At 39.0% G+C, this 27,675-nt stretch overlaps 3 protein-coding genes across 9 annotated transcripts in view; 2 read left to right on the forward strand and 1 right to left on the reverse strand.

The window, feature by feature from the left end:
• The window catches only part of LOC121877478 (rabankyrin-5-like), a 71,930-nt gene extending 64,791 nt beyond the window's left edge, over window positions 1–7,139 (reverse strand). For both annotated transcript variants that reach the window (XM_042383243.1, XM_042383242.1), the window contains exons 1-6: window positions 7,070–7,139; window positions 5,736–5,914; window positions 4,903–5,023; window positions 3,500–3,644; window positions 1,681–1,804; window positions 51–200 (exon numbers count right to left, since the gene is read on the reverse strand). In XM_042383243.1, coding sequence (XP_042239177.1) covers window positions 51–200; window positions 1,681–1,804; window positions 3,500–3,644; window positions 4,903–5,023; window positions 5,736–5,914; window positions 7,070–7,085 — 735 coding nt within the window. In that variant the 5' untranslated portion in view covers window positions 7,086–7,139. The remainder of the gene's footprint in view (window positions 1–50; window positions 201–1,680; window positions 1,805–3,499; window positions 3,645–4,902; window positions 5,024–5,735; window positions 5,915–7,069) is intronic.
• Window positions 7,140–10,024: 2,885 nt separating this feature from the next.
• Window positions 10,025–17,831, forward strand: LOC121877306 (renalase-like). 6 transcript variants are annotated; one of them, XR_006090962.1, is made up of 9 exons: window positions 10,025–10,078; window positions 11,468–11,588; window positions 12,051–12,156; window positions 12,572–12,730; window positions 13,886–14,037; window positions 14,368–14,547; window positions 14,687–14,856; window positions 15,196–15,511; window positions 16,570–17,831. XR_006090962.1 is itself a non-coding variant. In XM_042382985.1 (9 exons), exons 1-8 carry the CDS (start codon window positions 10,067–10,069, stop codon window positions 15,346–15,348), a joined length of 1,053 nt encoding a protein of 350 aa, XP_042238919.1. In that variant the 5' UTR covers window positions 10,025–10,066; the 3' UTR covers window positions 15,349–15,377; window positions 16,570–17,831. The 6 variants fall into 6 exon arrangements, 5 of the variants coding, with proteins under 5 accessions (XP_042238919.1, XP_042238920.1, XP_042238918.1 ...); XM_042382985.1 differs by having other exon boundaries at window positions 15,196–15,377; XM_042382986.1 differs by having other exon boundaries at window positions 15,196–15,332.
• A 3,869-nt stretch (window positions 17,832–21,700) lies between these two features.
• Window positions 21,701–26,466, forward strand: LOC121877330. The gene is made up of 5 exons (XM_042383029.1): window positions 21,701–22,525; window positions 22,893–23,097; window positions 24,019–24,211; window positions 24,388–24,551; window positions 25,775–26,466. The coding sequence occupies exons 1-5, from the start codon at window positions 22,203–22,205 to the stop codon at window positions 26,075–26,077; spliced, it is 1,188 nt and encodes a 395-aa protein (XP_042238963.1). The 5' UTR covers window positions 21,701–22,202; the 3' UTR covers window positions 26,078–26,466.
• The last annotated feature ends 1,209 nt before the right edge of the window (window positions 26,467–27,675 follow it).

The raw sequence follows: 27,675 nt of genomic DNA on the forward strand, positions 1-27,675 counted from the left end.
ATGAGTTCCATTTCTAACACACACAATACAAATAAGGACTATTCACTTACCTGGGCATCAAATTCAATCAGATAAAGGAAGACAACATCTTCTCTCTGGAGTCTAATGGCAGCATGCAAGGGATGTCTGGTCTTAGATTTAAACATTGCATACAACAAAGGTGCAGACATGTGTGAGAAGTCATCATGGGTGAAATCGTTCTGAAAAAGAGAAAACGAAAAGCATGAGAAATATTTACTTACAACAAAATAAAAAATCCAACATTCATACAAAAATGATAATTTAATATAAGCTGTACACTAACATTTTAACATCATTATAAATCAGGGGTGGGAAAAGTATGGCCCGCCAAATTATTTCTGTGGCTCGCCACTGCATTTGTATTTACAAATACAAGGCTTTACTTTGTGTTAATATAATACATTTGCATCTACATTAAGTGTGTGGCCCGCGAAGTGTGCCACCATTCATGAAGTGACCCCTCCATCAAAAATAATTGCCCACCCCTGTTATAAATGGTATATGATAATACTGTCTTGGATGTCTGAAAAAGGTTTAGGAGAAAAAGTAAAAAATCAATAAAATGGAAGACTGAAAGACTGATCCTTATACAGTATCCCTTCTTCTTGAACAGCCCCCCAGACCTCACAGTACACAGAGACTAGTTGGGGAGCATTGTATCACTTGCCACCAGCCCCTTATAATTTTGTCTTGGGGTTAAACTGTTAAACCAATTAGATACTGTGCATCATTCACTCCCCCCCTCTGTAAGGATGACCTCAAACAAGAGAGTTCAACATAGCAGTCATGTAGAGGCTTCAGCCTTGGTGCTGGACTCACTAATGTGGTCTATCACAAAACATCAACTTGTGGCCACCAGTTTCTGGCAATAATGTTTTATATCCACGATGCCATAAAAATTCCCAATTACAATTTCCTGAATTTTTTTTTTATTTTACTGCTTGCATGTGTGGCTACCAACCACAGTGAACTGCTTAACATAAAGCTTCATCCACTAAAAACAAATCCAAGAGAAGGACTCCTCTCCTTCTTTGTAAATAATGCACCCACCTCAAGCTCTCTGTTAAAACAAGTGACAGTCAATGTATCATCCACTGTAAGCCATATATCCCACTCCTTTATAAACTCACAACCTTGGGAAAGAAATAAAGGAGTAAAAACATCATCACTGTACAGTGGGGTATGCTATAACGAACGGATCCTACTACGAATATTCCTATAACGAACGGTTTTACCTATAAAATTGAGAATGCTATAACAAACAAAACTCCTACAACGAACATTATTTAAAAAATAATTTTTTTTTTTTTTTACTAATTTATTGTTTTTTTATTACAAGTATTAATGATTTTCTATATTTCAGGGGTTTAGATGCATATTTATGCACTTTTTTAAAAATTTTTACAATTTTATATTATATTTTTCAGTGTTAAGTGGGTGTATTTGGGGGCCTGGAACGGATTAATCCTATAACGAACGAATGCTATAACGAACAAGGTTCTAGAACCAATTAGATTCGTTATAGCATACCCCACTGTACTTGCAAACATCTATTAATGTAGGTCAGTGTTTACTTAACTTCTCAAATGCTGGAAATGAGGTACACAATGTTTTCCTGAGACAAACATTGTTAGTTTAGTATCAAAATATGAGACTCACCCAGTGGGTTGATATTAAGGTAGAACAATGGTCCCGCAGAGTCTCGGCACCAATCTCATCTGCCGTGGTGTAAAGACGCACACAGTTACGTACTGTTACCCAACCCATCAATGCTTTCTCACATCTGGGGAAAATGAAAGAATATTAAATGTATACAGTATAAACAGTAAACAAAAGAAACAATAATAAAACACAACAGTCATCATTCAACAATTTGTTAAGAAAATTTACTTTTAGTGATGTTTCAGATATATGTGAAGCTCGGAATTAAAGGAAAACTTGACAAGACAATATTTTCCAAATTAATGTACATGACTTTTAAAGCCATGATATCACATATGGGAGAGAGGCACTGAGCACAAGATACAGATCATCTTAACATTAAATCATGCAATTTCAAGCCCTTTCATTTTAATGATTCCTAAATCATAAAAAAATTATAATAAATAAATAAGGAGCCACCTAAATAATGTTAACATATCACAATAAACAGATTGTAACTTTCTTCAAAAGGCAAGTTTTGAAGAAAGAGACCTCAGGGAATCACCAGATGAGTGTGTAGTGTCAGGGACTGTCTACAAAATAAATGCTGCAATAGGTAATGTTCAACTTTCAAAGAGGGAATATGTACTAAGATGAATACTGTCCGGCCATGACTTCTAAGCTGTAACAGTCTTTAACTACCAGAGCACAATACGTACAATACAGTAGGGTCGGGCTATATCGCGACTTTATATAAAAATATTTTTATATCATGGCTAACAAAATTATAGCGATAAATTTGTTTATTTCACGAGGGAAATCGGGCAAGAAATATTTCAAATGTACCACCATGGCAAACAAATACGTTATTTGCTCACCAGAGGCACCACCGTGGCTGCTCAATACGCTCGTCCGTTCAGTCTTTCCGAGTGAGTGGCGAGAAAGCAGCCGACTGCTGCAGATTACGACTCCTAAGGCGAGTGTAAATGGGTTGCTGGTGATGTGAAAAGAGAACGTGAAGATAATGGAAAGCTTAATGGAAAAGATTTAATACTGTAACTAATATTTTTGGCTTGTTTGTTCATGATTGTTAAGTGAGGGTGGCAGTGTGTCGTCTGTTGTTCTCGGGATGGCGCATCAGCTGCCAACTATAGTGCAGATTACGACTTCTAAAGCGAGTGTAAATGGGTTGCTGGTGACATGGTGTTCGTTTATGGAGGTGTGGGATTGTCAAGTGAGGGTGGCAGTGTGGCGTCTACTGCCGAGTCTGGTGTTCCCAGGATGGTGCATCAGCTGCCGAGTCTGGTGTTCCTTGATATTGAAATAGGCTGTTGTTCCTGAGTCTAGTGTCCATTGGTGCTTTAGTTAGTAAGAAAATGAACTCTAAGTCACTTTCAGTCACTTTTTTTGGCCTCCAGAACCTAACCCTATTTTCCCCATTGATTACATGTAATTATATATCGCGATTTAGTATATAGCGAACATCGTTGAACCCTATCTCGTGATATATCCCGACAATACTGTAAAGCATATACTTTTATTACACAAGTATCAATGAGCCATCAAAAGTGAATTCATCTTTATTTCTGAGATACTTGGTATACTCCAACCGCCAATGTCAAAATTTATCCTGTGTTTTTAACTCGGAAACTTAGTTTGGTAATATTTGAGTTGCCCAACCCAGGTATTTGGTTGTGTAATAATGAATCCTTAGATCAATATATTGTACTGCATAATTAACCCTTAAACAGCAGCAAAGAATCCCCTAATCTGCCATCATGTGCACAAAATTTGGAACTCAAGGAAGATGAAACATCCCTTCAGCTAACACACCCACCTCTTCATTAGGGGACTGAGGGAGAAGCCTGCAGCAGCTCGCATGAGATTTAACGTAAAGTTGTGTTCACTCAAGAGACTGACGTGGTCTGTGTACACCCAGCGCAGCACTGCCTCTCCAACTTCCTCCTCCAATGAACTCCAATCTGAAAATATCAACTTTATAATGCTCTCAGCCTGGTGGATCAGATGAAGAAAAAACATATCAAGTACTAACTCTGATTATTCATAGTATTATGGACAATGACATGGAATACATAAATGAGGAACTACTGGACAGTATAAAGAAATACATACAATATATATAGTGCTCTGTACAGTAAATCCTCCACTTCTATGGGGATTACATTCCTGGAGGAGTGGTTATGATGTCCATAGAAAGCGAAGTTAACAGCTTAGGGAAAAACAGATTGGGTTCCAGGGTGTACAGGTCAGTGTCAAGGTCGAATTACCAGTATATAGTTACATATCAAACAACCACTAAGTTTATTCGAGGTCTTTCATGACACCAATAATCTAAGTCCCTCTTAACAATGCTCTAAAAAAATTTGTGCAGAACATTGGCAGCAATAGAACAGAGCTGATATGCATGGCAAAAGGTCATACACTGGTATATGCCATCCCTGTTACTGACACCGAGGCATCTATTCAGCAGCAGATCCAGGGGGGTCCTGGGAGGTCTGAACCTCTCCTTTTCATCAGAAAAGCCCAATACTTTTTCTTGAATGCAGTACAGTATTGTATTCAGGTATTTCTGTATAGTAAAAAGTAATTACCATTGACCTCAGAATATCTCTTATATCAAGTGCACATGGCTTCAAAATAGCCTCAAAATGCCCTTGATATTGGAACCCCCCCCCCCCTTGATATTCCTGGACCCGCCCCTGCGATTAGGGCTGCATGCAAACAAAATAAGTATCAACTGCAGTGTGAATTAACAAGAGGACATCTCAGCCATAAAACACAATCCTCTCATAAAAAGATTTAGCCTGTGTGGCAGAAATCTAGTCTAATACACAAAGTGAGAAATAACTTTTCTTTAGGAACTCCATACAGAGAACAGGAGAGTGTAAGCAACAAATGTTGACAGTAAGCCAGAGGCAGGAAATGTGTGTGGAATGAAGTTCATAACCTTATGAAGACTGAGTGAAGCAGATCAGATCCTGTTGTTCTTGTAACCTTGCCAGCTTCTGTAGCACCAAAGTATTGGACTTGAAGTTTGTTTCATAAACCCTGGTTCAGGCCGGTGAGCAGCTGTTTATGCAGCAACTTAAACGGTGTGACAGGTCAGTGTCCCTGCCTCTGTGTGTGTAAGATAGACTCTACCAGGGAGTGCTGTGAAGAGACTTTTAAACAAGCCACTTGAATTTAATACAGTGTTAAAGAAAATGATGAAGGACTTACCAAGTGAATCAACATCAGCAAGAGAGGTGACACCCCAGTTGTCACTGCGGGCAGCCAATACAAAACGATGAGCACGAACATCCCTACTGCCAAGGTTTACAGACATGTCGCTGTATTTTTCCTGGAGATAAAATAAAGTAGAATACAGTAGAAGTATCTTTACTGATTTTATCAGGAAAAACAATGGTATTTATTGGTACTTAATCAAGTTCAAAAATTAGTTTTTCAACTAACTTCAACTAAAATAGATTACATTAGGTTAAGTTAGGTTAGGTTTGGTATAACCTTACCTAACAGTCTCATCTAGGTTAGGTTAGGTTAACTAAGCTTAGGTTTGGTATTACCGAACCTAACTGCCTCATCTAGGTTAGGTTAGGTTAGCTCAGGTAAGGTGTGGTGTAACCTAACCTAACAGTCTCATCTAGGTTAGGTTAGTTAAGAAATTAGCTGACAACCTTAAAAAATTTGCAGGTATAATGGATAAGTACTACTGCATTTAATAACATCTACTGTATAGTACTGTAACCTACAGGTAATTATTAAAAAAAAAAATGGAGGATTAACCTTCAACAGAAATTAAAGCTACTCTAGGGATTTATAAAAATTCTATGGGAACATTGTGTGACCCAAAATGTAACTCCTCACTTATTGGTGTCACTGATTTACACTTCACAGGGTTTGTCAGAATCTAACCAGCCCCAAGTTAACCCTGCAGACTGCACAGGATTTACTATGTAATGTACATACAGTACAAAAAGTTAAATAAAGACACCAACTTCCAACTAAAGGAATCAAAATAATAAAATAAATGGAATCTATATACTGGGACGTACCTTGTCATATAAATCAGCTACAAATCGTAAAAGCCTCGTAACAAATGAGTCCTCGCCATCTGTAGCCTGGGAGTTGGCAGTGGCGATGGCATGCTGCTGTTCAAGGGATGTAAAGCGCTCCTGCAGCCGCACATACTGTTCACGCAGTAGAGACAAATGCTGTTGCAGCTTCCCCAATTCTGCAGTCATAATAAAGATCATTAAAAGGACAACAGGAAAATCTACAATACTGCCTATACAAGTCTCTTTATATACAGCATCTGGAAGAACTAAATAATAAAGGAATATCATGAAAAATGTATAATATAAATCCCTTTTAAAGTTTTCAGTACCATGAAGAATAATTCTATTTCTTGTTGTCATATTCGTTCGTTTATAGACACAGCTAAAGCAAACATAAACAGCATGTTGGCCTTGGTCACATGTGTTTATTAACCCTCGAGTTATTTAGATCTACACCATAACTGAGCTGTGGTTGATGGTGGCAATGATGTACCATAGAGTAACCGATCACTGCTCAGTGGTTCATTCTGGCTTATATCGGACACAGTTCAACAATGAGTTTTTTAAAATTGTCTCGGTGTCCTGTAGTGTGACAGACACAGCTTGTCTGTTGAGCCACTCTGGATTTTTATCCTATAATGATGACTAAGAAACATGATATCATAAGCATAACTTGTGCATTATTTACAATCACAGATGTTAAGTCTACAATGGGTTTAAAGTACCAGCACTGCACTATATTGAAAGACTGTTTATATAATGACAAAATGAACCAACTAAACCTGACTTGACATAATAATTTTGGAACAGGTTTAAGTTAAGTTAGGAAGGTTTTGTTCAGTCAAGTGAAATGAAATGTACACAATATCCAAGCTGCCATAATAGAAACAGGTTATGATTCTATTCTACGAAAATCACCATAACTTCTGTTTTAGACAAATTCTATTTTAATAATGTAGTTTTAAGAAGTCAATTATTCCAAGATATTAAATGATATTGTATTGTAACTTTAATTGAAGGTCACCCACAGCTAAATGAGCTAACAGTCAACATACTCCTGTCAATTGGTATCCAAAATTAAAAGAGCATACAGACGAATCACTATAATCATCTGCACACACATGAGCTTTTACGTATATAAACACATAAATGAAATAATCTTTAAGCATGGGTGAACTTTTTCTTGTTGGTTTGTGTACGTTACTCCTCTCCCTGGGACGCTCTTTTGGGAAACACTTACTATTATTCACCTTACATAAAATTCATCGTCTTTAGAAGGCAGATTTTAATTTAATATTACGCCATTGCCATTAACCAGGATAAATAATTACCGTCACTAGCAGCCATGGAATTAGTATTCAGCAGCTGGTCACGAGACGCCCATCAACTTTTCAATGTTGTGGTAATGTGTGCGAGTCGTACCTATGTCTATTAGTTGTCGAACTTTAAAAAGTATCGTAAAGACCAATATGAATATTTATTTCAAATAGTTACGGTACGTAAAAAAAAGTATATAATCATAAATTTCCACCTTTAAGGGACATTACAGTACTAGCAGTGTCAATATTTCCTCACCGGTTTGGAAGAAACAGCTGGTTCATCGTGTGTGTACAACTAGTCATTACAAATCGGCTAACATTCTACCTCCATACAGTACTGTTATTTTACAAATATAATTAAGGCGTATATATAAATAATATATGCTTTATAGCTAATAAAATGTTCATGTGCAAGATAACAGTGAGAGTTGTAAACTCTTGGAACACCCTGCCACAGAGTGTTGTGACGGCACCGAGTGTGAGGCTGTGAGCTGTTCACTGGAGTAGCACTGGAGTAGGTTCAGAATTCAGATACATTCAAGAGCCAGTGCATGCCCAGTACTTGCCAACAGTGCGTAACAGAGACGTGACCGACCTCCCAAGCGGCTAACGAGCCGATCATTGGTGAAGAGGATATAAGTGAAAAAATAGAACTAATCTAATCTAATCTAACCAAACCAAACATAATCTAACTGAACCTTAACTACCTAACCTAACATATCTTACTCAAACCTCACCAATCATATATACTAGAGTTCCTAATAATCCTGAAATCCTTATAAATTCTTGTAAATTTTTTGCAAATAATCTTTAACGTAAAATTCGTTTAGCAAAAGTGACTAAAGTTCTAATATGTGTATTTTTTTATTAATTTTTGTATAGCCAAGGTTAATTTCTTCAACATAGCTCTGTCCTGAATTAACTACATGATAATTAATATACTCATTATTATTATTAATATTAATTCCACTAACCGAATCTCGAAACTTTTATCTTTACAATCAATAGTTCAGAAAATTCTATAACACTTTTCTTCTATGACGTTTCCTTCAAAAACGACCTATATTATTATTATTTTTATTATTACATTATAATTGTTCTATACGCATTTATTATTAGTATTAGTATTATTATTACCAATTCAATATCGAGAACTTTTTCTTTACAACCAATAGTTCCGACAATTCTAGGTCACTTTTCTTCAATGTAATGACGTTTCCCTCACTTTTTACTTTTACTTTGATTCTGTTCACCACTGATCGGCTCTTTAGCCGCTCGGGCGGTCGGTCACATCTCTGTCACTCACTGTTGGTAAGTATTATAATTCATGTGCTGGCTCTTTGTTACGCACTGTTGGCAGGTACTGGGCATGCATCGGCTCCTGAATGTACCTGAACCTGCTCCAGTGTTGGACTTGCCGATACTCGGCATGACCTTTAATCTCATTCAAAATGATTTAATTCTCGCTTTAATCTCATTCAAAGTCATTTAATTTCCGCGTTTAATCTCATTCAAAGTCATTTGAGTCCCTCATTATTTAAACTCATTCATGAACCTGTTTATTTAGGTCCATTTTCTTTTATGCACTTAAAGAAAATGAAACTCTTACACGAGGGGTTTCTTTACCTTTTTATTATGATTGTAAGATACAGCAATTATTTTATTTATATATTTTTTTTGCGGGAATTAGCTCACCCGGGCACAGGTCACTGACCCACATCAGGGCCTGGGGGGCGAAAATGGAATAACTATTCATAGTAAATAAAATTTATAATAAAATAAAATAAAATAATAATAATAATAATAATAATAATAATAATAATAATAATAATAATAATAATAATAATAATGAACTATAAAGAAATACAAACACGAAAATAATAGTGAGAAACGATATATGTATGTTGTGTTGTCAATAGTAAGAGAAACAATTGAGACCCTGCAATTGTGTGTAAATGAGGCAGAAAGACAGATCAGCAACCTGGGACTTTGTCACAATTTTCGTGATGCCATATGGCAGCAGGGTCTACCATTAGACAACACATTATGCTTCCAATATCTTCCCAGGCGGTTGAAGAGTAGTTTGTTTTAGTTTATTCTCTTTGCCACTGATCGGCCTGTTAGCCTCCTGAGAGGTCGGTCACGTTTCCGTTAGGCACTGTGAGCATGTACTGGCTCTCTGTGACACACTGCTGGCACTGTGAGCATATACTGGCTCTCTGTTACACACTGCTGGCACTGTGAGCATGTACTGGCTCTCTGTTACACACTGCTGGCACTGTGAGCATGTACTGGCTCTCTGTTACACATTGCTGGCACTGTGAGCATGTACTGGCTCTCTGTTACACACTGCTGGCACTGTGAGCATGTACTGGCTCTCTGTTACGCACTGTGGGCATGTACTGGTGTAGTGGATTCCTCCCCTACAAGCACCGAACCTTCTCGAATTCCCCAGCCTACGCCTCCAGCGCCGCCCACGGAGCGGGGGTCAACTATCTACCCACGCCTACCCCCGCCTTATAAGGCCTGACACCGCTGTGACCAGTCTCTTTCTACACAGTGCCACCAGCAAGCAACACCTCCTCCACGCCAGCCTTGCGGCTGCCGCTCCCGCCAGCGACCTTGGCGTCCCTCAAGCCGCGTGCCCTCACTCTGGGCACTACTCAGTTGAGTGTCCTTACTTGGAGCTGGCGGACGCTCGCCCCACAAGGGGTCACAGCTCAAGAATGAAGAAGCCGCAAGTCCAGAAAACTGAGGGCAAACTTTTTCGGAGTGAGGGTTGTGAACTCTTGGAACAATCTACCAGAAAGTGTTGTGACGGCACCGAGTGTGAGCTCTTTCAAGACCAGACTTGACCAACACTGGAGCGGGTTCAGGTACATTCAGGAGCCGGTGCATGCCCAGTACTTGCCAACAGTGCGTAACAGAGACGTGACCGATCGCCCGGGCGGCTAGCGAGCCAATCAGTGGCGAAGAGGATAAAAGTAAAAGTAAAAAAGTAAATAAATTATGCAGATTCAGGTAAAGAAATGTGTACTTTTAAGCTGTGGCACATACATACATACATACATACATACATATACTGTATACCTATACAGTATGTACTGTACACACACACACCGGCAAACCTCCTCCCCTTCACACCATCTAGTGTCATACCTCTGATCACACATTGTTTACGTGTGATTACCGTACGTACGATGCTAAGCAGATGCATACGATATTGTATTTATCTCTTGGGGGGGACAATAATAATAATAATAATAATAATAATAATAATAATAATAATAATAATAATAATAATAATAATAATAATAATAATAATAATAATAATAATAATAATAATAATAATTGGCAGTTAACTATTTCACACGGTAAACCTTGATATTGGCTTCTGATATGGACGTCACATTCCCTTTTAGTTTAGTTTAACAAATTTATTAACAAATCTTGGAGTACAGTTTGCCTATTCTGAGTAATTCATTCCTGTCTTGACACTGACGGTGGTGGTATCACAATCCCTGACGAGGAGGATCAAGTCGGTAAAATAAACTCATTTTCTTTGGTAGTGGTTCTTTTTTCAGCCACTAGATGATGAAGTTAAGGGTGGGAGACTTCGTTTGTTAATATGTAGGATAAACATGGACAAAGATTCACGTCTTACACTATCTTTATTACATAACAGCTTACAGCATACCAAAACAGTGATCAGCTGCTATGTGAGAGCGTACACATACAGCTGTGTGATATTACTGTATTGGAAGGTAATTACACTTTGACAGCAGGTAAGTTATTATCCCCGGTACTGTTGAGTAGTTTTGGTTCAGATTCTTAAATTTAAACTGAAATCAAAAGCAAAAATTAATAATATGGTTAAGATGCAGATGATAGTACAGGAGTCCAGGTTTTGCTGTGTAACTTCAGTATCATAATTGAGGTGGAAATGGTTTTATAAATTGTAGTAAACTTAAAGGAGAAATGGGCGATCTTTTTATTTGATTTGTTTCTCTCCGGAGTCTGGCAAAGATCGTCTCTCCTGTACTGTAACATTCTAGAACGTGGGTCCGGGTTAACCAGCTACCTCATGAAAAATGTACAGTGTATATAGAAGAAAACTTATTTATTCTTCAAAATTAAAGCAAATGGAGTGGAGGAATAACTCCTTAAGCTTCAGGCAACTGTTATCATGGATTTTGTTTCATACTCAAGAATATTTAAAGCTGTAGATGTAGTTACTAACCCTGTTACTGTACTTGCTATTGTTGAATCACAGTCCACATTTTTTTTTTAAACTACATATGGCTTGCAACTTTGTTAATTGTCTGTCATTAGAATACTGGTATATATTACCATTAACTATGTTACAGATTATATTGGGGGCAAATATATGATAAATAATTTTTCTCATAGAGCATGATGACGCGTGTGCTGCTGGTAGGAGGAGGGCTGACCAGTGCAGTGACTGGTGCAATGCTTCGCAGAGAACTTCCACATGTTGAACTGGTCTTGTGGGACAAAGCCCGAGGAGCTGGTAAGATATCCACACACTGTGTGGTATATCTTGTGTATATATTATTCAGTCATTTACTGTACTTTATTTCGTGTCTCTTCACACAGTACAGTACAGTACAGCCAATTTCCAGATGACTTTTCGGTGTACATCCAAAATGTGTGTGCTTTTGCTTAATTGGTACATGTAAACATGATAATTGTCCATTACTCTGTTGGAGTGTTACTGTTTACAGGCTAATGGATTGTTACAAATGCTCTGCTGCCTAGTTTTATACTTTTAACTTTTGCTCCATCTCTAGAAGTTGAAATTCTAGAGTGTCTCCACACTTTGACTTACTGTACAGTATTTTCATACAATATTTTCCTGTTCCTAGTGACAGGCTTCTGTCCTTCCATGGCCAAGATGTTGTCTGTAGTTCTGTAGAAACATTATGATACTGTAACCAATAAAATGTAATCTGACGATTGTTCTATTTTTCAGGAGGTCGTATGTCAACAAGTCGCAGCCCACACGACTCTTCCTGTACGGCTGATCTAGGTGCTCAATACATCTCAGCAACTCCAGAATATGCTAAACTGCACAACTTGTATGTTTTACTGACATACCCAGTGTCTGACACAATACAGTATATGTTGATGTTGAAATAATAGTTTTTTTTTTACATTATTTGTACACAGAGATATTAACACATAAAGCCCTGATAATCTTTTTTTTTTTCTATTTCGTTTTTAGTGATAATTTTGTATACAGTCTAACCAAACAATATGTAGTGATATAGGTGTGTTGTTAGATTAAGATAAAGAGTACAGTACTGAATGGCCGTAGTCATGAAGAGGCAGGAGAATGTGTGTGTGTTAAGTGTGACTCGTATGAAAGATCTGTAAACCATGTGTGAAGCTACTCTATAAATGTACATTACAGATATTTAAGTATCATTCATGTGTTTCTATTTTCAGTCATGGGAAACTGAATCATAAAATTCTATTTATTGTTTTCCCCAGGTATTATGAAGAACTTATTAATGCAGAAGTGTTGACGCCACTCAATACTAAAGTGGCTGGTATGAAGAGAAGTGAAGAAGGTACCAAGCACTATGTAACTCCACGTGGAATATCATCTATAGTAAAACATTTTATGAAAGAAGCAAATCTCACGGCAAGGTATGCATTTGTATACAGTGAACCCTCACTTTACGCGGTTAATTCAACCCACAGGGTACCGCGGAAAGTGAGAAACGCATAAAGTGAACAACATAACATATGGGATTAATTGAAATAGAGACCGGGCCGACCCCCAAACTCCACTTTTTCAGGCACAATACCTACGTTGTAGTAAAAATAACTTCTTAATTTTATGATGGTATGCACACACAATTAATAATTAAGAGAAATATCAATAATATTAGGTTTTTAACACTTACATTAGTAGAAAAGATGGCTGGGCACACGGGGATGGGGGTTGGTTCCGAGGCAGAGGGCAGATTATTGGCCCTCACCTGTATCACTTGTATCAATTGTATCACTATCCACCACAGAGGCTTGCAGGGCCTCTTTGTCAAACCCCTCAAAGTCCATATAAGTCCATATCCTCACTATAATTATCACTATCACTGACTTGGGCCGGCTGTGGTGGGTGAAGAACTCGGTAATGTTTTGATGACTGGGCGACCTTGTGCGCACCCTGCTTGCGCCGCTTACACAACATGGCGGATGGCGGAAGGTTTGGATCAAAAAATGGCGCGGCTTGCCAGCCGCTTTCCGCGTAAAGGGGTACACGCACCGCGGAATGTGAGCATTCCGGTTTTGGCAGGGTACTGCGTAAACGTGGAAACACGGAATGTGGGACCGCGTAAACGTGGAAACGCGGAATGTGGGACCGCGTAAAGCGAGGGTTGACTGTATTATAAATCAACACTCAATATTGTTTATGTTTTTCCAATTTAAAAACTAATGGTGTTAATAATGTACTGTAGTAAACCCTGAAAGGTAAGTAGATTAAAAATGAATAAAAGTTTAGTGGAGGAATTCATGTTAAGACTTACTTGTGAGGTGTAGTGTTAGTAATCACCTATATATATATATTGACCGATATATTTTATTACCTAATGATCACCACGGCTGCAAGTTCTCACCTTATGATATGCTTTATGGGTTTTCATTAGTTTTAATAAATGTTTTCTTTACGGGAGTGAGGACTGTAACTAATCACGGTTCTAAGGGGTAGCGGTACATGAAGTAAGTCTGGCTTCTGTGTACTGTACTGAATTTCCATATCCATCTTTTGTTAAATATTTTCCAGATTTTCTTTTTTCACAGATTTGATCATCATGTAAGAAGCATTTATATGGATAATGGTAGATGGAGTGTGAGAACTAGTGAAGGTGAGGCTGACCATTTTGATGCTGTGGTTCTGACAATGCCTGTACCACAGATACTGGGATTAACTGGCACTGTTAAGGATGTAATAGGTAATTATAGGAAATTAGACATTTTTGTTTGTCTTTCCTTATTCCGATTTTTTATAATGAAACAAGAATTTGAACATAACAGAATGTAGATAATATAGAGGTTTTTAATTTCTCAAATCTGATATTGTAGCAAAATAAAGATCCAGTGAGTACTTTGTGTAAAATAAAGTGTAATTGTTTCAGTACTTTTGAAATATGACACTTGCAAACAATTGGATGAGATTCATGACTACTGTACCAGGCATTGTTATGTTTTTTTACCTGGAAAATATTGGAAAGTTTTAAGGTGTAACCATGATTTAAGCATTAAGAAGAAATTCATCTTTTCAGAGAAGGATGAAAAACTGCGTTCAAGCTTGCAGTCTGTTGATTATAGCTCCCGGTATGCACTTGGTTTGTTTTACGAGGAAGATGCAAGTATCAGCCTTCAAGATGAAGCAGCAGCACAATATATTACAAATGATTCTATTTTCCGATTTGTTGCTATAGACAACAAAAAAAGAGGCCAAGGTAAATATTCCTCTATTATTAATTATTATTTTTGCCATAGTAACAGAATTGCTTAATAAACTTTAAGGATAATATTTCTCATTATTACCATCACTATTGTATTTTATAATATGGCTACAAGTACTGTATGTCTTTACAGAGAGTATGGCTTCATCAGTCGTTCTACACACTTCGGTGCCATTTGGTAAAGCCCATGTAGAGGAGACGCCTGATCAAGTTAAACCAATACTTCTGAACAATGTCAAAGAAATGTTTCCAGATTGGCCGGAACCAAAATTTGTCAAATGCCAGAAGTGGAGATTTTCTCAGGTATACTGTACAAGGAAGTTATTGTGGGAAAAGATTTTGATGTTTAAGTTGGAAACAGTTCTAACTATATGAATAAGTGGAGTATTATTGTGCCTTCAACTGTGCATATGTTGATCAGTAGTTAACCTCTGTATCCCATTTACAACCCTTAAATGTGATTATCTCATAACTGGGTCTTGGTGAGACGGTCGCTACTATTCTAGACGCCTCGTATCTTGATTGAAAATGGAACACATAGTTTTTTAAGCTGTGTTTGTTTATTTATCTGCCATACTGTACTTTAAGTTATGGTAACCTTTCTATTATATCATTGTTTTAACATGTACTTTTTTGCCACAGGTAACATCAGCATATCCTGGTCTTCCTGGCTGTATAATATTAGCTGATGGACTGGTTGCTGGCGGTGATGGTTTTACACATTCCAACATGGATGGCTGTATAGAGTCTGCAAAATCAATAGTCGCTGCCGTCGTTCAGTACGTCAGTAAATGATGTTAGCATGCTAATAGTCCATTGCTTGGGTTAGTACACTTCAGCAAATTAAGGATTGAACAGTGATGAAGAGAAATATGAGAAGCAAAAATTATAGTACTGTACAGTATAGCTTATAATACAGCATAATGTTACAGTACAGTACCTGTACTTCATTTCTTTGGTAAGTTAATCGAAGTAGATCCTACCCTAAACATTTAAGTTGTGACACCCCTTTATGCAATCACTTAAAATTGTAATATTGAATATACTGTATAATTTATTTAATATACAATACTGTACCTGCCATTTTTATAATACTATAGTAATCTAAACCAATCCTGTTGTCATTGAACTTTTGTAAGAAATGAATTGCATGTATTTGTAAATGATAAAATGTTTTTCCTTTTATAGCCTCGTACAAGTCAATCAAATAATTTCTGAGTTTCCTCCCAAAGTGGCTAGTGAAGGTTGACCTTCACTTATGACTTGTCTATACTTTGAAAAACGCTTAAGTTGATCGGTTAATCCACGCTGTATCTTGAGACTTAATCCACCAACTTGAGTAGAGGAATTTCAACCTTACACTTACTTTTACCAGCCTTTGAGACGGTGACGTGTTGCCTCACTCTCTTAATTTTTGCATGCTAATTTTGTACTGTGCTGTATGTATATTTAAAGACAATTTTAGGCAGTTTGCAGAGATTAAATAACCATTACTTTATGTACATAATCTACACCTCACAGCCTATTGATCACCCACCACCACCACCTTGCATCAGCTAGCTAGCACACCCGTCTACAGTACCTACACCTTTTTTTTTTTTTTTTACAGTAACCATGTAATAATTTTAACAATGCATAAAAGAAATATACAAGACTTGATAATGGATGATTTATTGAGAAGTGTGTCTATTGTGTTTTCTTCACAGCTGGTCGTCAACTGGGGTGGCTTATAATCATGAAAATACTGTACCATTTATATTTTTTACTTCCCTGTTCATACAAGACATGAAATGAGAGGTAATGAACACACACAGGATATACAGTAGTTAAGGATAGAGCACTCAAGGACGTGTGTTATATGCTGTTAAGGAATCTCTGCACAACTAGAGATGTAATGATGTACAGAATAGAGGAGTTTGTGCATTGTTTATTGTGTTGTACAGCTGGAATTACTAATGACTATAGGTGGAAATATAAAGAAAATACTTACTTTGTTTCTTTTTTTTCTTTTTTCAGATAATGTCAAATAGAAGAGATAAAAACAAAATGTAGCTGTTTCCTCTTACTGTAATAAAGCACAAGAGATTGAAGTCTTTGGAATTTTAAATTATGTCAAAATGCAAGAAAGTTTTCCTTTAGTTTATGATGTGTATAAGAAGAATTGACTCATAGTTGTTGTTTATCATTTCACTTTTCAAGAGAGAAGTTAAAAGCATTATTAGTAACCTGCTTAATGGTTGTCTTATTGCCCCATAAAAAGTGCATACTGCAAGGATCATGAATTTATGAACCTTGAGATTAGAAAATTTAGTTCTAAAAAACTCTTGAGAACTCTGAACTCCTCAAGGCTGTATTGAATTATCTTTCCTCAAAAGTGGATTAGTTATTTGCATCTTGCCTTTTGAATAATGAGAAAAAGATTTAATTCTTCTGCCTTGTTTTGACTGGAGTCTAAATAACTCCCATCTTCAAGCCTCCGACCTGATACTATATTGTACACTCACAACTTGCCCTTAATTTTGATTGTGTGAAATGATAGAAACTTGGGTATTGACTTGGCAATCCACCTCAAGAATACACTTTTCTCCCCCTTCACACTCTGACCTAGCATACATCTTTCTGTCCCGCTTGTCAATAGTACCAACCAATCTTTTGGAACTTTTGACATTTCTTCCTAACTTTGGTATGTGCTCCTTGGTTTATGTGTACAGGTTTCTGGGATGTGCCTGAACTAACTGGCTCAGACTTAGATACTGTATGTATTTCCCTAGCAAAAATTTAATATCACCAGTTGCATTTTCCAAGAATCCACATCCATATTGTTCTATAAGTTAGGCCAGTCAATGCTCCCCCACTCTTGTCATAATCACCAATATAATATTTGAACCTCAGCTGCTCTTGTACCATATAACAAATAAACCTAAGGGACAGTGCCACATCATGTCTAGTGTCATTGGGTGGGGGTTATATGTTCTATTGTGACCACCATACCCTCTTCAGTGGTCTTGATGTATGTTTACTTTTTTAGTGAGTTGGATCTATTTAATGTTTTTTTAACGGGAAATTGTCTCTCGGAACTAAAACAAAACAAACTTGCAGTGCTATTAAGTTTGTTCATTATATTTTCAATTCTCCTGTTGATATGACCATAATTGAACCCCCATTACACGGAGGAGACTAAAGTTGAATGCTATTGTACTCTTTATTATGGAAATTATCCCAAACTCCCATTGTTTTAATAAACTACAATTTGGTGATCTGTAAATGCATCTAGCAATTGTGTGTTGTATCTCTTCCCCTTCAGTTTAATCTCACACTACTTCGTCCCTCTCCTGATTAGCTCTAATGTCCATTCAAGAGTAAATAACCACACCCCTCTTACACATTAATGCATCTATTGCCAACACAGCTCTTCTCTAAAACACCAGGAGACTTTTTAAAGATATCCAGTAGTCTGTTGCCTTTATGAACAAAATATATAGTATTCAATCAGAAATTTGAATACACCTCATAAAACTCCCCAAGCCATGATGATAGATATTACTGCTTCAATCTTCAGCCCCACGACAGGAGTTGATCCCCATTTACACACAGACCTCACTACACCCTCAGGTGGTAAATCAATCATGAATTGGAGGAACTTTGGAAGCTGCCGAGTTTTTTTGATGTACTGCAATTCAGTTTTTGGGGTCAAGTAATTATTTTTTCTTCACATTATAAAGTCTTTTGAGAGGTCATATTGAATAAGGATCTAAGAAATTTAAAGGTAATCCCAATTGTTGCTTTAAGGCTGAACCCAAATCAAGCAGATGAGATAGAGTTTAAAAGGGAATACTGTATAAGGAAGAAAATTAATGATATACGGATGAAAGAAGACAGGACTATTAGATGATGGAAGAGGAATGATAAATGTTAATGACAAGACAATGCTATACATGTAAAAGTTAAATACAGTACTGAATAAATAATAAGAGGGCAACATCTCATGGTTGTGTTGGCTACTATTAGTCAGTTGAATTACCTAATTATAAATTACTGTATTATTATTATTATTATTATTATTGATAAAAAATCATACAGTAATAAATGTTGACCCCCATCGTTTATTTATCCCAGTACTGTATATTACTACATGATCTCACCACTTAATAAATCTACTACATGACCCCACCACTTAATAAATCTACTACATGACCCCACCACTTAATAAATCTACTACATGACCCCACCACTTAATAAATCTACAACATGACCCCACTACTTAATAAATCTACTACATGACCCCACCACTTAATAAATCTACTACATGACCCCACCACTTAATAAATCTACTACGTGACCCAACCGCTTAAAAATCTACTACATGACCCCACCACTTAATAAATCTACTACATGACCCTGCTACTTAATAAATCTACTACATGACCCACCACTTAATAAATCTACTACATATTTCATAATAAATCTACTACATGACCCTGCTATGACAAATCTGCTACATGACCCCCTGTGATAAATCACTACATGACCCCACCACTTAATAATCTACTCATGACCCCACCACTTAATAAATCTACTACATGACCCCACCATAATAAATCTACTACATGACCCCACCACAACTACATGACCCACCATAAAAATCTACAACATGACCCCACTACTTAATAAATCTACTACATGACCCCACCACTTAATAAATCTACCATTTACTTAATAATCTACTACATGACCCACCACTTAATAAATCTACTACATGACCCCACCACTTAATAAATCTACTACATGACCCCACCACTTAAATACACATGACTAAATCTACTACATGACCCCACCACTTAATAAATCTACTACATGACCCCACCACTTAATAAATCTACTACATGACCCCACCACTAATAAATCTACTTGTGACCCACCTTAAAAATCTACTACATGACCCCACCACTTAATAAATCTACTACATGACCCCACCACTTAATAAATCTACTACGTGACCCAACCGCTTAAAAATCTACTACATGACCCCACCACTTAATAAATCTACTACATAACCCCACTACTTAATAAATCTACTACATGACCCCACCACTTAATAAATCTACTACATGACCCCACTACTTAATAAATCTACTACATGACCCCACCACTTAATAAATCTACTACATGACCCCACTACTTTACTACATATCCCACTAATTGTTGACCGTATAATTAAATTGACCCCACCACATGTGTTGAACTTACCTTGCTAAGTGAGATGAAATATACCTCATTACTTTAGCGCAATACAGTATTTATATTGGATATGTTTTTTATTTGGGAACTTGACTTCATCCATTGTTTTTTTTTCTCACGGATTAAGAAAATGGTTGGGTGGCTACAGTACAGTATTTTGGACACCTAAAATGTTAGAAAATGAAAAAGAATAATGAAAGATGCCGAGAACAGTGCTGGCGCTCTTCTCACAACCCATACTACCCACACCCCACCTTACCTCCCCACACACGTACTTCCATATATGTCTGAAGAAAGTTTTTTACTTTGAGATTTTATATATATATATATATATATATATATATATATATATATATATATATATATATATATATATATATATATATATATATATATATATATATATATATATATATATAATCATTTAATGGTAATAAATACAAATATCGACCAAGACTTTGGGAAAAATTTGCCACAGACTGTATGGCAGACCTGTAAATGATTACCCCCCTTCAACTTCACTGTAAATTATAATTGAAGTTTTAAATCTGGCAACTGTTTGAAAAATGATAAAATGTCAAACTTTGGAAATTTTACTTGTATATGAGTACTGTTTAAGAAAAGGTAATATAAAAATCAAACTGAATTAATCATATGCAAATTTTATATCATCAGGTAGAAGATAGTTGTTAGTGAACTATTATAGAAATTTGTTTACGGTATATCATTCTGCTCCAGAGTTATAAAACGGTTGCTTTAAAACTGTATCTTGCTCTTGTGAGACCTCACCTGGATTACGCAGTTCAGTTCTGGTCACAGTATTACAGAATGGATATAGAATCCTTGGAAAGAATTCAGACGGGAATGACAAGACTAAACCCGGGCATTAGGAACCTTGAGTATAGAGACAGGTTAAAGCATCTTAATTTGCACTCCCTCGAGAGACGTAGAGCGAGGGGCGACCTGATAGAGGTGTATAAGTGGAAGGCAGGGCTAAACAAAGGGGACATTACAAAGGTACTCAAACTATCCAACTAGGAGCGAACTCGTAACAATGGTTTTAAATTAGACAAATTTAGATTTAGGCGTGAAATAGCTAAACACTGGTTTGGAAACAGAGTAGTGGATGAATGGAACAAGTTACCAAATATAATCATTAACTCGAATACGCTCATATGAGCAATAGGGGTTGGGTGTAAACGGGACTGCCCAGTATGGGCCAATAGGCCCGCTGCAGTTTTCTCCATTCTTATGTTCTTAGGCGTCCGCTTTTCCTCCACTATCCAAGCCACGTTATGTCAGCCTTGGGCGAAGTCTAAAAATAAGTACAATCGAGTGGAGATTACAGAATTACTTTCCTCTACCCAACTGCTGTGTTAACCCCTCAGTCCTATCTCACACTGTTGCTCGAGAAGGTACAGTTGGCTCCACTTCTAGGTTGGTTACTTTAGTGTTGCCAATCCTCTCTCTCCCTGAGGTGTGAACCCCGAACTCAAAAGTGTGAATTCTAAACATTAGTTAGTGAGCGTGAGGGAGAGGGGTGTATCAGGGTAGGTGTCGTTTAGTGCGGAGGAGACGGTATACTAGAAGTGAGGACGTTTTTTAGTTTAACAAATTTATTGACAAAGCTTGGAGTACAGTTTGCTTATTCTGAGTAATTCAGTCAGGTCTTGACACTGAGGGTGGTATCACTTCTCACTGCCATGCAGGACAGAGGTTCGTACACAAAGAAATACATCATATTCATTGACAGTATATATAGGTCAGAGTCATGTGGGTGATGTCACTGTTCACTGCCATGCAGGACAGAGGTTCGTACACAATGAAATACATCATATTCATTAGCAGTATATATAGGTCAGAGTCATGTGGGTGATGTCACTGTTCGCTGCCATGCAAGACAGTGGTTCATATACATTGGACGTCATATTCTAATTGAAGACTGATCAGTGTGGGCTAGCAAATAGCAAGTGAGGACGGAAAGTGTATATCACTATCAGTTGGGTAAGATAATAATGCAGAATAACGCCTCGACAATAACGAAGGGGTTTCCTCAGCTGAGTATAATCGTCTAGCGCTAAACAGACTAACATACTAAAGTTACAATAGGATGAGAGGGATGAATTCATGTTTTTAAGTAAGGTGTTCCTTTGCAAAAGTGGGCATTTATGAGCAAATGGACTTTGGATATGTTTGAATCTATATTTTGCAGAAGCAGCGAAGTTATGTTTAACCCCTTGACTACGAAATGGAACTTCTTCAGCTGAATAAAATCGTCTTGTGGGATATCGGCTGTTAGATAACGAAAAAGACTCCGTGTCCAGGGTGCTTCCTAACACTACATTAAACTCCTAACAGTAGCTGGCAGCTGGTGTTCTTGCCCTCAGGGTCCTGGTAAGAGTATCGTGTCAATGTCCCCAGGAAAGTGGTGGTGTGTGGCGGCGGTGGTGTGGATAATGTGGATGATGATGTACCACCGCCTGGCCTTCACCACCACCTGGAGGCCCTGGCACCACCTGGCCTCCAACATCACCTGGACACTTCAGCACCACCTCCCACCCAAGCAAACCTTCACACGCAGTAACACGTCTCACGCAACGTTTACCAAAGAGTGTTACACTTACTCAGGAGTCACAGCTCGTAACACCTGCTGTAAATTGCACGACTACAGGGACGGTCTAGACCTTCTGAACTGTATTAAAAGTTCTTATGTTGATCACGTCCTGCATCAGAGGTAAGCTGGGTGTTCGTCTCCTTACGCAAGTCATTTTTCTTTTATACAAACATTGAATGATGACGTCATATTTCACTCTAGTTGATAAAATAACACAAACGTCGGAGAGTGATCTTTGAGGTAATTTAGATTTCTGAAAATTAGAATTATTAATCTCAGTGATAACTGCCCGACTGCTCTATTCCTTTTTGTAAATAGTTTTGTACTCACCAAACACAAGGTAATTGATACAGCAACCGGGGAACGCGTAGTAAACTTTGAGATCAACACCAAATTTACGTATGTCAGGTGACCTTATTTCTAATTCTTGTTCTCACTCCGATATATATGAATGCATCAAGAGTAACAGATTCTGGTTGTGCTGTAGACAGAATATGTCCGAGGTCGCAGAGTTGTCCTGGTTCAGCATGATCTCTCAGGCCAAGGAGCGAGTCAACGCGGACTCAGTCCACCACAGCACCGAAGGTGTTCACTGGGCCTTGGTGGGCGACTCTCACGTCCGATACATCACAGATGTTATCATACGTCGCCTGGCCACCACTGGTCTACAGTATACTGAACGCAGTTTCGAGGTAACCATTAGCTCATTGTTAAACTTTCTGACAGTTGACGCAGTAAATATAAAAACAAATAAGATTGGAGAAAGGTGTGTGAATGACGTACTACCCAGGAGCCGATGTGTTATAATGACTAGTGAGAGTGTGTGTGTGTGTGTGTGTGTCACTGTCACGAGATGTGGACTAATTCATCAATTATATATACTTACAACTTCAAATTCTTTGAATGATACACTGGGATGAATGACACAGACGTTCCACCAGTTACGAGCACAAAGGATGACATGAGGACGGTGGGTGTAGCGTATGACTCGTCGGTTAACAGATCAATTATATATTTATGTGGACTTATTCTAACTAAAATAATTGTCAGACAACTTTGATATTGAAACAGTTTATTTAGCCAAAATAACAGATACAGCGTCGATTAAAAAACTCATAATATTAACATGGCTGAGCCAGTTGAGAGACCTGAGTTTTCTTATAGGCACCTGTACATTTATTTCAAGGAAGTATTTTATAACATTTAGTAAACTCAAGTCCTTTGATTTTCGTTTACTGTCTCTGTGTTTGGTTCATTTTGCTGACACCATTATTAAATTGCTTTCGTGATAGTGGTAATGTGTACGTCCTTTGTTGTTCATCCTCCAACTTGTAATTCGAGATTCATCCTCCGTTAGCCCCCCCCCCTGTCATCTCTCTTTGCGTAGGTCCCTCTCTGTTCTCGCTTGAAAATGAGATCCTTTAGTTCCTTCATAACAAACATGAATATAACTTTGTAAATTACATTCTCGTTAGTTTTCTCTAACTTTTAGTATAAGTTTACTAAAACAAATTCCATTCTCGAGTTTCCAAGTTATTATTTCTTCCCTTCCTTATATGCCAACTGCCAAGCCTCCACTCACGTTTAATTATGCTTCTGAAAAACTTGTCCAGGGTGTATGGCACGAGGTGTACAAGCTCCTCAACTTGATGCGCATGAGCGTATATACTGAGGATTTAGAAGTTCGTCATATGGTGGTTCCCTTTTACCTGACCTGGTACCGGGACACCTTCCTGCAGCGACTGCCGGAGCTGATAAGACAATGGGAGGCAGGGGAACAGCTCAAGCCAACACTTCTCATTCTTGGTTAGATCATCTGTGTCCTCATTTGGCGTGGCTGATATTATGTCTGTCTGAATTTAAACACTCGAGATATATACAATCAAACTATCATACTTCTTGGCAAAATATGGTACAACTCCACCAATGCAATATATATTTATGATCATAATAAAAAAAATTTCATTGTCTTCCCGGCACAGATTGTGGTCTTCATTGGATGGTAAGAAGTCATAAGATTTCAATGGAGTTGGGAGAGGAGGCAGCGGCGGTGCCTTATAAGGAGCAACTGAGGTCTCTGGCGCCCCAGCTCACCCGTCTGGCCGCCACCACCACCATCATCTTCAAGCTGCTGGATGACATACCAGTTAGTTTACTGATCCACGTCTCTCTCTCACTGTCCTACACTTCCTGTCATCTACTGACCTGCACACCCCCTTCCCTATACACATATTATTGCATTAACCTGCACCTCCTAGAGTCGACTAACCGGTACATCCAATGACGTGTAAACCTACGGTATACACCTCACAATGGAATGACGTGGCGTCAGGGCCGGTGCAAGATGATTTGGCGCCCTAGGCAAGCCTTTAGATGTGCGCCCCCTTGAAAGTTTTGATAAGCTAATGTGTGTACAGTAACCCATGACTACATTGTTTTCATCTTGTGGCTTTATTACTTCACCCATGCAAATAACCAATTATTGTTATTACATTAAGTCAATAAATCCTTGACGTAAACTTCAGAGGTCAGGTAACCTTGCCTCATCCCGACAAAGACAGGGAAGGGGCGGCTCAGCCGCCCTGGCAGTAAGGGAGGGGAGGGGATGGTTGGGTTGGGAGAAGGGTTCCTCAGATGTCAGCCTTCAGGTCACTGCTCGACAGTTCTCCAGGCCGCCAAAGATAAGGACCCGGGTTAGTCCCTCCGGGGGGTTAACGAATAATATTAAAAAAGAAAACACAGTCGGCTACCGTCTACCTACCCTCGCCTCCCTCCGACCCCCCACCCTTCTAACATCCTGCTCCGACCCTCCACGGCTCCACCACAGTGTCCACCACAGTTTTCCCTTCATTTTTAATTTTATCCAAGTTTGCCCTGAATTTGTGGCGCCCCCAGATGTTGGCGCCCTAGGCGATCGCCTAGTTCGCCTAGTGGGTAGCGCCGGCCCTGCGTGGCGTGATTCTGTGCGGTACAGTAAATAAGATACAATTACTAATGTAGTGGCGCTCTTATGAGAAGCCTTACATCAGGTGACATTAACCTTGGTGTTTCCTTCTCCAGATAAGACGTACTAGCACTCTACCCCCACCCCCCCCTCCCTCCTCCCAACCGTGTATGACCTTGACTGGGACACACCTCCTTTTCTGCACTAAATTCTCGTCATAAAGACTCGCTCTCCCTTGTATCTATCACCCGACAGTCCGAGAAAACTTTGACGTATATCGGAGAATAAGAACGTGTTGCTGGACATTATATTATCCCTATTGTATCTCTTTAATTTTGGTTTGAGTTGTAAAGTTAGATCAAACTGTTTCCCTTTTTTTTCAGGAAAAAAATTACTTTACCGAGTTTTTATTTTTCCTCCCTCAGGCTGTCCATGGCTCACACTCCGACAAAAACTGGCTTACCCTCAAGAACCTACAACTATACAACTCCATAGTGAGAGAGTCGTTGGAGGGGACAGGGGTGATCCTGTGGGACAGTACACTCCCTCTCTCCCAGGCCTACACGAGCGAGTGTGTTCTGAGGCCCAAGTCGTTGTTTCCATCTTACTCGTGGAAGTGTTTTGACGAGAATCATGTGGGATACATCGTGGTGGAGCAGTACGCTGATATGATCCTTAATGATGTTTGTAACAAGTACATGAACCTTAAACCTGAGTACTGTCCATAGTGAGCTTATTACTATCACACTAAGATATATACAGGGGTATATTGTTCCTGTGGCTGAGTAACTCGTCACCAAACATACATGTTGTACATTTTGGCAACTGTGGAAGATCTTCAAGTAGAACACGAGCACACTTACCCAGGAACACCGTGGGTCTCTATCACAACAGCAGACCGGAGGGTTATACGTACTTACTGGAGTTGTGAATGACGCCTTATAATAATTGTGTGGGGGATGGTGGGAGGAGCCTCGCACTGTGTGGGGGATGGTGGGAGGAGCCTCACGTTGTATGTGGGGATGGTGGAAGGAGCCTCACGCTGTGTGGGGGATGGCGGGAGAAGCCTCACACTGAGTGGGGGATGGTGAGAGGAGCCTCACACTGTGTGGGGATGTGTGGGGGATGGTGGAGGAGCCTCACACTGTGTGGGGGATGGTGGAGGAGCCTCACTGTGTGGGGGATGGTGGAGGAGCCTCACACTGTGTGGGGGGGTGGAGGAGCCTCACACTGGGGGATGGTGGGAGGAGCCTCACACTGTGTGGGGGGATGGTGGGAGAAGCCTCACACTATGTGGGGATGGTGTGTGGGATGGTCCTCACACTATGTGGGGGATGGTGATGAGGAGCCTCACACTGTGTGGGGGATGGTGGGAGGAGCCTCACACTGTGTGGGGGATGGTGGGAGGATGGTGGGAGAAGCCTCACACTGTGTGGGGGATGGTGAGAGGAGCCTCACACTGTGTGGGGGATGGTGGGAGGAGCCTCACACTGTGTGGGGGATGCTGGGATGCACAAGACAGGATTATGTAATATAATGGCGATCAGTCACGTCTCTGTTACGCACTGTTGGCAAGTACTGGGCATGCACCGGCTCCTAAATGTACCTGAACCTGCTCCAGTGTTGGTCAAGTCTGGTCTTGAAAGAGCTCCCACTCGGTGCCGTCCCAACACTTTCCAAGAGTTAACAACTCTCACTCCGAAAAAGTTTGCCCTCACAGTTTTCCGTACCTGCGGGCTTCTTCAATCTTGAGCTGTGACCCCTTGTGGGGCGAGCGTCCGCAGCTCCAATTAAGGACACTCGACTGAGTAGTGCCCCTTGAGATGCTTACACACCTCAATTAGGTCGCCCCTTGCTCGTCTGTAGTATAAGCTAGGCAAGTTCAGGCGCTCCAATCTCCCAGGGTAGTTGAAGTGCCGAAGGGCAGGCACCAGTCTGGTGGCCCTCCTTTGAACATTTTCAACCAACTGACAGTCCCGAGCATATCTCGGGGACCAGATGGGGTGACAGTACTCCAGATGGGGAAGCACTTCACTCCTGAAGACCGTCTAGATATCTGAACGACCTTCTTATAAGACCCAATAATTTATTTGCCTGATTTACCTTCTCCTCGCAATGGCCCGAGAATTTCAGCTCATTGACAACATACACACCTAGGTCCTTCTCACATTCAGTCTCAAATAATGCAGTTGTGTGAACGGGAAGTAGTCAGAAGTCTAGCATTTTTGTAATAAACCTTTTTTATTGTATGTTAGGGGTATTATTTTCCTGCAATGACCACCTTTATTTTCTTCCCCATATCTTGGTACCATTATTTTAGTTCCAC

This window comes from Homarus americanus, unplaced genomic scaffold, assembly GCF_018991925.1.
Source record: "Homarus americanus isolate GMGI-L3 unplaced genomic scaffold, GMGI_Hamer_2.0 scaffold367, whole genome shotgun sequence".
Classification (NCBI taxonomy): domain Eukaryota; kingdom Metazoa; phylum Arthropoda; class Malacostraca; order Decapoda; family Nephropidae; genus Homarus; species Homarus americanus.

Coding starts and splice junctions, on each gene's coding strand:
- LOC121877330 (XM_042383029.1), top strand. CDS start 22,203: ATGTCCCCAGGAAAGTGGTGGTGTGTGGCGGCGGTGGTGTGGATAATG. Junction 22,526..22,892: donor GATCACGTCCTGCATCAGAG/GTAAGCTGGGTG, acceptor GTTGTGCTGTAG/ACAGAATATGTCCGAGGTCG. Junction 24,552..25,774: donor AGCTGCTGGATGACATACCA/GTTAGTTTACTG, acceptor TTCCTCCCTCAG/GCTGTCCATGGCTCACACTC.
- LOC121877306 (XM_042382985.1), top strand. Junction 11,589..12,050: donor GGACAAAGCCCGAGGAGCTG/GTAAGATATCCA, acceptor TCTATTTTTCAG/GAGGTCGTATGTCAACAAGT. Junction 14,038..14,367: donor CACTGTTAAGGATGTAATAG/GTAATTATAGGA, acceptor TCATCTTTTCAG/AGAAGGATGAAAAACTGCGT.